The 10,464-nt window shown below is 39.7% G+C and overlaps 1 protein-coding gene across 2 annotated transcripts; it reads right to left on the reverse strand.

Annotated features, from left to right (window-relative positions):
* Window positions 1–6,172: 6,172 nt before the first annotated feature.
* LOC116168186 lies at window positions 6,173–9,651 on the reverse strand. 2 transcript variants are annotated; one of them, XM_031483867.1, is made up of 6 exons: window positions 9,493–9,651; window positions 8,621–8,735; window positions 8,308–8,574; window positions 7,052–7,341; window positions 6,704–6,998; window positions 6,173–6,351 (listed from the first exon to the last, which is right to left on the reverse strand). In XM_031483867.1, the coding sequence occupies exons 2-6, from the start codon at window positions 8,709–8,711 to the stop codon at window positions 6,341–6,343; spliced, it is 954 nt and encodes a 317-aa protein (XP_031339727.1). In that variant the 5' UTR covers window positions 8,712–8,735; window positions 9,493–9,651; the 3' UTR covers window positions 6,173–6,340. The 2 variants fall into 2 exon arrangements, with proteins under 2 accessions (XP_031339727.1, XP_031339728.1); XM_031483868.1 differs by lacking the exon at window positions 9,493–9,651 and adding an exon at window positions 9,440–9,464.
* Window positions 9,652–10,464: the final 813 nt, after the last annotated feature.

Consider the following 10,464-nt stretch of genomic DNA (forward strand, 5'->3'; position numbering starts at 1 on the left):
CAGTTTATTGCCAAAAACGCTCGTGAAACAAACAGGTTAAGTTATCCAATGTGATTTTTAATTGTTTGTTTTACTGACTTATCACCCTGTTTTTAATCCTGGCCTTGACAACAGAGGGAGCAATTCCAAGGGCAGGCTTGGGCCTGACGAAGACCCCACCACTGCCTTCACGAGCCAGCTTACCCTAATAGACTTACCTAATCTATCTAGAGTTCGCCTGCAATAAAGCACCGTTGCCGATCGGAGCTTGTCTGGTAACAGCCCTCAGCACCGTTTGACTGTCACTGTATGTGTATACAGCGTGTTGCATCGACAGGCGGGACAATGGGACATAGGAAATCCCATGTAAATTTAAAGGAGGTTAATTATTGGGCTTCCCTAATTATTTTAAAGGAAAAAGTATTTAGGTTATTTGAAGAGCATTAAAATCCGCATTCTTTTGATGGGGGCATCCCACCTTCATTTTTTATTTCTGATCTACAAAGTACATTAAAAATATGTGTCCTCAATTTTTAATTTGCTAGTAAAATAAACCCAAAATAAATTATTGAAAAGCTGTGTTTGTAGTCCGAATTTGAAATGCTTCACTGTAAATACGTCCCAAACCTACAACATGCTACAACCAATCGCCCAGAAGTGAGCCGGCAACCTTGTGCGAGGGTCTGACGTTTGTCGGATTTGACGTTTTTAGAGGCATCTTAACGCGAAAGTGAACGACAAGTGACAAGTACCTGTGACAGGTGACGCAAGTTACAAATGACATTCTCCTGCTATTCTGCCAATTATCTGAATTATCTGAATGGTGTTAGGAGCTGATTGGTCAGGCTTATTATGACACAGAGCCCCGTCACAATCATATCGTTTTGAATAAACCGCACATGTTCATTATTTTTTATTAGAACTACGGAATTCAACTATACTGTAAACTCCCATTCTATCAACTGTTGATTTTGTGGGTATCGGCCTGTTCAGATACTGAGCAGAAAACATGTCTGATACTTGTTGATAACTATTTGATAATACCATTTAATCATCAATACCTTCTCTTCAGTAGTGTAATTCATCTCTAATAATAGAAATAAAGCATTAAGTTTCAACAAACTTCATTTGACAGTCAACCTTTACCTTAATTGTTCCCTGTAAGTACGCAGAAATTACAAAATATTTTTGGCAATATCTCGTTAAGGGGTTAATAAAAAATTATCGAAAGTTTAGATGCGGATTTTAATGCTCTTCAAATAACCTAAATACTTTTTCCATTAAAATAATTAGGGAAGCCAATAACTAGCCTCCTTTAAATTTACATGGGATTTGCTATGTCCCGCCTGTCGATGCAACGCGCTGTATATGCTTATTATGGTAACCTCTACGGAGGTTCTCCTGTGCACAAGTCATGGTTTCTGTCTGAAACACTTATACTGGTCAAGGAAGCCAATCACCATATAAACCCTTGCCCGTTTCTCTTTCTGTTAGGGATCCATCTGTAAACAACACAAATCCATCATGTTTGAGGTACGGGCAATCCGAGTTCAGAAACTGCTCTCTGTCCTGGAGGATGACTTTATATAACTCTTTGGTCTTAGTAAGCCAGTCCGGATCACATCCATTCTTGCGAGGAGGGCATCAGATCTGAGGGTTTCTTCCCATATCCGCCCATTCCCAAGGCTGCCTCGATCCACTCGTCCCAATCGTTTAACTGTATGGAAGCCTTCCGAGCTTCTGCCTCCACAGGTAAGTGTAGAAGAATTAAAAGTTGGCTTGGTTTTCATAGCTCCAGTGACTTCCAGGCAGGTGAGTCTCTGAACCATTCCTAGCCGCATCCCGTAGGTTTCCATACATTGACCATATCACTACAGTGTAAAGCCAATATTCCAGTCGAGGGTTCAAGTCCCAAAAGCTGTTCTATATACCCATGGACTATGCAGTGACCTTTTTGCTTATTCGCCCAATGGGACCTTTCCAGGTGAGCGTGAGGCGGGAGTGTATGATGACTCAAATATTTCACTGACCTCGTCAAACCCAGTTGACATCTTCGAAGAGTGAGCTCATCAAGGTCCGCTCTCCTATTCGTAAATGGAACAACCTCGGTCTTTTCCAGGTTAACGGAAAGGTCATGGCTACTGCACCACCTATCCACCAGTTCAAGAGCTCTTTTGTTGTGTTCGGACACTTTTCAGTTATCTGTGTATACGCTCCTTCCTCGGTCATAGTGCGGAGGAGCCCGTCTATAGTACCAGGCTTCACAACAGTGGTGACAACACCCCACCCTGCGGACATCCTCTAGTAACCGATGAGTGGTGTTAAACGCACCCTCAATATCTCCCTCCCTCCATGATCTTCTCTTAGACATTTGAATATGCCCCTTATACCTGCCCTAAGCGATCTTAATATCTTCCCAGTCCGCAGGCAGCTTAGTTCGCATGGGCCTCCAGCGAACCTCCTTACGCACCTTTGTAAAGCCTGACTTCCACCAAGGTGTTCTCTTCGTTTATCGAAAGGTGCGCAGTTTACAGCTGTCCTCGAATGACGCTGTTATGTCATCGTTTACTAATGCGGCTGCCCCTTCCACCTGCCTGCTTTCCGACAGTATGCTAATGTGAGCTATTGAAAAGGAGCCCAACGTCAAATCAATAACCCACGCTGTGACGAAGGTAGGGGCTGCTCCCTGATTTTTAAAACATTCAAATCAGTTGTTTGAAAATAAGTACTCCCCAAGGTGGTCGTCCCACGCAACCGGAAAATCCGGAATTTTCGCTTTCGTAACAAAAATGACGCGTGATCGCCCCCCCCCCCCCCTCGTGTGTATGAAAGTTTTGCCGCTAGAGTGCCTGATATGATGCCGACATCAAATGCGAGGAGGACTCTACCAGGCTTCTCCATGCGGAAGAACGCCCTCTAAGATCGTCCTGAAACCAGGATTTTGCCTCTGGATGTCCTTCAAGATGGTGGCTGTGCCATCCGGGAGCCCGTATAACACAGCCATCACCTTGGTGACCCTAGAGACGTGCGTGACTATAGAAACTCCCCGTTGATCCGACCGTATCGCTTATTTTTTAGGAAGATATGATATTTCCCTCGTAATCATGACTTTACAATAATATTTAAAATATTTATGTCCGTTTGCACCGACATTTAAGTGGAGCTTAGCTTAAGCGTAGCTTTAAATCCATGGCAACGATTATTGAGATAATATGGTTGCCATGGATTTTAAGCTACGCTTAAGCTAAGTTTCGTTTGAATTTGTCGGTGCAAACGGCCATTAGCCTTGTGATATATCACTAACGTTAAACTGTACGTGCAAGTTATCTGTCAAAAATGTAATTTTGCGTTATAACGCAAAATAACGTTTTTTGGCAGCTAACCTGAACGTTGACGTTTCTGAAACATCACAGGGCTGATTGTGTCACCATCTTACACGGAATAAAAGTTACTAATGGCCGTTTGCACCGGCAAATTTAAATGGAGCTTAGCCTTAAAATCTATGGCAACGATTATTGAGACAATGGTTGCCATGGATTTTAAGCTACCCTTAAGCTAAGCTCCGCTTAAATTTGTCGGTGCAAACGGGCATAAGGCTGTTATGTTATGTAAAGTAACCTGACTGTTACACCACGGTCTTACGGGCGATCTTTGATTAGTACTTATATAATCGAAGCGGGCGAAGGATATACATACATTGTTGTGGTTTATGGTTTTGTATGTGTGGCTAAAGCTCAGGCACCCGCCATTTTGCCCAGATACAATGTGGAAAATTCCATTTTATAGATACGTAAGTATACAAATAATCTTACAAGATATCCTAAATTGTATCAACGCCCTGTATATTAATCTTAAATGAAACACATGAACGCGATACCCTAAAGGACTAAACTATCTAAACACCCTCTGTAGGTACTAATATCTCGTTTGCGCCATAATTTGTAATGTTTATAAACGTGTACCTAATTCAATTTACGTTGTAGTGTACTTAACCCCCTGGTTCTACACTAACTTCACAGTAGAAGAACACGGAAATAAAGTCAACCGACAAGGTTTAAAAATGGCCACCCGAATGACTATTCCCTCCAAAACTAAACAAGATCCCGCTTAAATTTGAAAAGTGGCACGTTATCAAACATCTAAGGCAGGGCCCCCTTACGCTAGTTGTAAACAACGCTATGACCTGCAGCACAGTAGGGAAGGAACGCTAAAATAAAACACTCAAATTGTGAAAAGTTTGTTTAATAATTATCGCAATTATTATTGACTGTAAAAGCTCAGAAATTTTACTGGAAATAAATTACATTGCAAAAATAAACTTTGAAAATGGAAGTTCACCGAATCAAAATAGAAATAGGCTGGGAAAAAAAGAACTTACCAATAAAAAAAACCCAGCCGCCAAATTAATATCAAATTGTGTTGTAAAATTAATTGTTTGTAATGATGTGAATGCATAACATAAAATTATAACATCACAAAAAGTAGCAGGTAGACTTCAAGAGGTAACATATAGGTTAAAAACAAGGGAATTATGGGTCAGGTAAGCAGGTACCAACATTCTAAAAAAGGGTGAAATACACAGGATGTGACTCATCTTTGGTGCAATAAAGTCCTTTTCTTAAAAGCAAGATGGAAAATTACATGGCCTTGTAGGCAAATTTAACTAATAATAAGATATGTGGAAATTACGAATCGTAACTCAGTTATCACACATAGATTCTAAACTGAAGAGCTTTGATTAGCGTAATCCCGCTCCGGCAAGATAGGTAACCAGCCCCTGGTTTCGGGGTTTCGAGCCCACAGTTGGATGTCGAAGACAATCATGGAATTAGGTTCACGACCGCCGTTCAAGACAAGATGCCCAACGTAACCCCCGTCCGCGCTTTTTTTAGATGGGGCAGGCAGCTTTTTCCCACCTAGAAACTGCATGGTTGTCAACTCTCAAAAGTGTATGTAAGTGTCGTAAGTTGTATATACAGGGTGGCACCTCTCAACGTGATCAACGAAATTGTAACGTGCATGAGAAAGTATTCCGTATGTGCCATCCCTTAACAAATGCCCTTCAGTACAACCATAACTGACTTGATCTCATTTAAAAAAACTTAAACAAAAGTCCCTGCAAATTTGAATTTATAATAACAAACACCTAATAAACCGATAGCAAACAGAGACAACAAAACCACATTGTACCCCCATTTTACATTTAATGTTACAATCACAAAGAAAAATTAAAGGAAAACAATTACAGCCGATCCAGCTGACAAGACGAACGCGCGTTGAGCGGCAAATTCAAATATACCAAATGGCAGCGTTACTGGTAGAAATTCTAGCCAATGGTGGTTTCAGGTCAGTGACGACGCTCATTGACTTCTTCAGGTCAGCGTCAGTGACGACGCTAAGTTGCTAGGAGATGGCTGCGTACTTGTGCTTTAGCTTAACGCAAGTCGCCTGTACCTGACACGTACACATTGAAAGCTACTTATTCTTCTCCCTTCTCAACAAAGAAATTGGCATTCTCCTTTCTCTAGCTCAGATGAAAACCCATCATGCGCATCTGCCTGTGAGTCTTCTTTCCCCGAGTATCACATTAACTAAGACACCGTTATTAAAGGGTGCAATTGATAAGTAAGCTTGCGTAAACTGGAGCTAGCAAACAATACTGATCAGTTTCGGGAAAGATGTGATGCCGTAACTTTGCCATTCTTGACTTGCTTTTAATCGCAAGCAATATATGTGGTAGGTACGTATGATTTTTGCCATATTATGTATTTCCCCTCTTTAGGCTAGGTTTCTTGTTATAACAAATTGGGGTTCGACTATTTGCGAGGAAACGATTGATATCCAGGTTGATTTCAAAATACAGATTAAAATAAACACATAGGTAGGTAACTACAAAATAAACTTATTTTTCAAAATTAAGAAACATGTTACTTATAACACTTTATTGTTTACCAAACATTCACAGTAAATATTTATTTACTTACGGGAACGGGAATTAAAAAAAAAATAAGATTCCCATTTACAACTTCTAAAGGCACAGTACCTACTTTAAGTGTAAATATGAGGTATGTCTGTAGGTGTTTAGCGGTGTTGTAGGTTATGCACTAGCATTAATAGTGTGATGGCGCTTATCTTATTTACCTACCTATATATTAAACTCGCTAAAACGGAATTAAAAAGAAAGGCAGTGAAGTTGCTTCGTCGTGTATATTAGAATCGATTTTATTGTCGTTTTTTAAGTACCTGGGAGTGTCGTTTTTATTTTTTAAAAATACATTCATTATTTAATTCAGATAGCCAATAATTAATTTAAATTTTTAAATTTTTCTTTCAACAGTCGAGCTGCAAACGATGGGGTTGATTAAATAGCAGCTGAAATAAAAAGAGAATTTGATTAGAGTGGAGGGAAATGGAAAGTTCAGTTTACATAACAAACCAACACTGTCATGATCTTGAGTGAATGATACAAGGGGCTATAGGTATACAAAAAAATCGAAAAATCGAGGACAGCAGAAACTACCACTACATAACTCTATATACAAAAATCACTACGAGCCAGGTAAATAAATAATTGCAGACTGTTAGGGTTAAAGAATGAAGGATATGGGGGTAAGGAATTGAGTTTTGGGATAACGACTCATTGTTTGTGATCAAATTATCCAGCTGTCCTTTCCAAAAAAGCCCATAGTTTGACGGAACTGTTAATGATATGGACTAGACTTACCGAAAGGTCTGACGGGGTGTTTGTCCCATAGGTAAGTCCTCTTGACGGGAGATAGGTACGAATCTCTGAGGAAATATGGGGATTTTCCCCACTTGCTTAAAGGTTCATAGGGTTTTAAAGCGGGATGATTCCACCACCAGGGATCGCGAGTGATGGCAGACAGAGGCAAACTAGGGGATGGATTTAATAAATCTGACCATAGAAGCTTACTTGGTCGCAGACCACCACGCGTGTAAATTGGTTGACCGAAATAATTAAAAGCGACTTCGTTTGGCCTTGGTGCAAACTCTCCAATCTGTAAGAGCAAGGTCGTTATTCCCGGCGTTGAAAAAATTGTCAAGTTTTTACCTTAATGGGTGTCGGACTCCACCATTTCGGGAACATGCTGGACAATTTGTCGAGATCGTTCATACGATCTAAGTGATCCAACCAAGAATCATGGGGATTTCTTTTTTCCTCATCAGTTAAGCGTGGCCTTTTTGCATGGACCAAGTAAAGAGGGTAACGACTGAATGGATAAGTCGTGTGGAAATTGTCGAAGGCGCTGGGATACATACGTTCTCTTTCTGCTTTACGTGCAAGATGATCGTCCCAAGCTTGTTCAGCGTCAAAAGGCCTGACTTTGGGTATGTGGAACACTGCGTAGATAGCACAAAGTTTATTTACGATCACTGGTGGATGTTAACACATTAACGTTACGAGTAAGTATGACAATGTAGCAGTAGTATGCGTGTGGTTGCGTTAAACTTTTCGCTCAGTTTTATTATTGGGTGGTGGGTACCAAAAATATCTCACCTGGTACTGTGCCAAAAATATTAAAAGTTGCACATCTATTTCACAAAAATGTAAAAACTATTTACATCTGCAATTAAAAGTTTATTTCATTAAAGGGATGGGGGAAACGGTTGTCGGGTAAGTAAATAAAAGAGTTACATCGCCCGGGCAAATGCTAGAGCGATAGGATGATGAGCAAATGTTAAGTAAGCATAACGGCACGACGCAGCAACAAAGCATCATGCTTTAGTGGTGATTGTATGAAGAAATTCGGATTGCGCCACTTTTTACTTCAGAAAATCGATACGGCTCAAGCTTTTGCAGGGGCAATTTTTTTTAATTTTTTATCGAATTTTTTATTTCTATTACAAACATATTGGCATTATTTACAAACCACCAAGTAAATAAACAGCTTGCTTAAGCTTTTTTTATAAATTAATATACAATTACGGTATTATTATAACACGTGTACTAAATCGAGTTATGGTCGCGCAGCTGAGTAATAAAACACACTAGTGATCATTAATGTAAAATTTTGTACACAGAACACGTGTTTATTCCATTACGATAAAAATCCAAAAATTTCGCAATGGATGTTTGGGAAAGTTTATCACGTTAATCAAAGGATAACTCTAATAAATTTCTCTAAAAAACTTAACGGTATCACTAATGTCGCGGTAATTAACGTGATAAACAATCTGATGTTCTAGATTCTGGTAGATGTTTAATTTTTACAGAAGATGCCTACAGAGAGGCGCCTCTGCGGTGCCCTAAACAGTAACTAAGTAGGCATGATAGGATGTTTTCAAAGCTTTGTTGTTAGTTCTTACCAGGCCGGTATCTTGCTAACGGCGAATATCCATAGTTATGTGGGAAAATTCGGCGCGGTGAATATCCATATATGTCGCGGTGAAGTGGATCGTAACGATATCCGGGTACGTTAACGCGTTCACCGGCATGAATGGGATCATCGTAGATCGATTTGCCGTATGGCCAAGTGTCCCATGTCGATGATAGTTGAGGGAACTCACTTATCGGCCGGAAAATTCCACGGGGGCTTCTGTGGGAACCTTCTGGAGCTCGCAAATCTTCGGATCCTAAACTGTTAAGATTAGCAGAGGCAAGCCACTTTTCTACTTTTACCTTTTAGGGAACCGACAAACGCTTGCCAGAATTTTGCTTTCTTCGAAGCCGTTTCGTTCCGGCTTATCATTTCTAGGTGGTTTTTAAACATTTTGACGTTTTCCTCGATCGATCGCTGAAATTGACGTCAACAATTATTTCCGTTCAGATCGAGGCCAGGCCAGAAAAGTTTCACTTTTCAAGTGCAGAAATTACGGAGGCTATTTTTACAACGTTACGTCAAGTGTTGGTTCGATATCAAATGGCAAATTAATTTCAATCGAATTTGTCAGAAGAATCTAAATTTGAGAATACATTTCCAATTAAAGAAAAAAAAGAGCCGAAGTGAGCAATCGGTAATGTATGGCAAAACACCCACTTGATAGTCTCTAAAATTATTCGTCCCTGCATCGAGACCTACACGAGGATAATATGGACCGCACCCGTCTTGGTGTTTTCTATTTTTAGTATCCCAGCGTCTCACTGTTACCTCACCATGAAACATATCATTTGTAATTTGGTACAAACGTCATTTACTCTTCGATACGTCCACATGCTGGACCTACGATTATGAAAACTGCAGTTTTGCAATGAGCATTACAGAGTTAGTTATTTTTGATTTGCAATTTTTTCTGCGTAAGCACGCTTATTGCCTGACCAATGTAGGGCACGAACCGAAATGGCGCTCCTATTTTAGATCTCTGGATATATTTACATCGAAAAATCCACTCGCGTTTTATAACGGAAGCGCAAAACGGACGGAATCGAGAGACGCGCGAAATTACTTTGGAAATTGCGTTTTTCTTTAGGGTAGGTAAATTATAAAGCTGCTCTACTTACAGTTCCAATAGAAAAAGAACTAACACTAACAGTGCCTAATTTATTTTACTGACCTAGTGGTGTGTACGTGACGTGATAAGCGAATCGTTTGCGGCGACTGGCGTTCGACACTGAATTACTCTCGACGCTTAACGTCGGCAGCGTCCACGGATTGGAAAAAGGGGCGGTAGGGGGTCAAATCTTGGAAATGTTCGGCTCGCTTTTTGTTTATAAAGCCATCTGAACGCTACGTAGACATTTAAGAGTTTTTCATTCTCGTACTATTTTGGGTATGTGTCGATACAACAGGTGTGGGTGACTTATTTTTTAAGCACGCTGATGCAGCGTTTACGTAGGTACTTACTCGAATTGCACTGTTATCAAACAACACAGTTTATAGTTTATATTTAAAAATGTTAAAACGGTCGATATGAACAAAATAATGTATATATTGGAACATTTCTTGGAATTTCGCCAAATATGCGAAATGAAGATTCTATAAAGTATCAAAATACCATTTTCAGCTGTGAATAACACAAAATGACGTAGATAATTTCAGTTTGGCTCATATTGTTCGCACCAGTTGCTTTATTATTAGAATGGAAGGTATATTTACCTTATATAGACTTTTCAAGAATGATTCAAAGATGAATGAGCGTCATGCATGTACATGCAAGAGGTAAAACTCAGTAGTACAGTGCTGCACTGCATTTACGTGTAATGAACCCACAAACTAATATCCTTATGAAGTGACTAAATATTTTACTGTTTTTAAAATTATTCTTTTAGCGAAAGTGCACTGCATTTATTGTACCTACATACATATTAATTATTGCGAGAAGATGTGAATCTCGCGGCTAACAACTAGCTCTGTGTTATCACAGACAAATGTTGTGTGGTATTATTTAGGGCTGGTTTTTCCTCGTCTTTTAAAGCGATCTTATTATAGATAATCTTATTCTTTGTGAAAACATTTGCTCCCGTTGAAAGTAACTGTCGGAGAAATTTAATTGGGGCTCATGCAAGAGGCCAGAGATGCAAAATGT

This window comes from Photinus pyralis, unplaced genomic scaffold (assembly GCF_008802855.1).
Source record: "Photinus pyralis isolate 1611_PpyrPB1 unplaced genomic scaffold, Ppyr1.3 Ppyr1.4_LG4, whole genome shotgun sequence".
NCBI lineage: Eukaryota > Metazoa > Arthropoda > Insecta > Coleoptera > Lampyridae > Photinus > Photinus pyralis.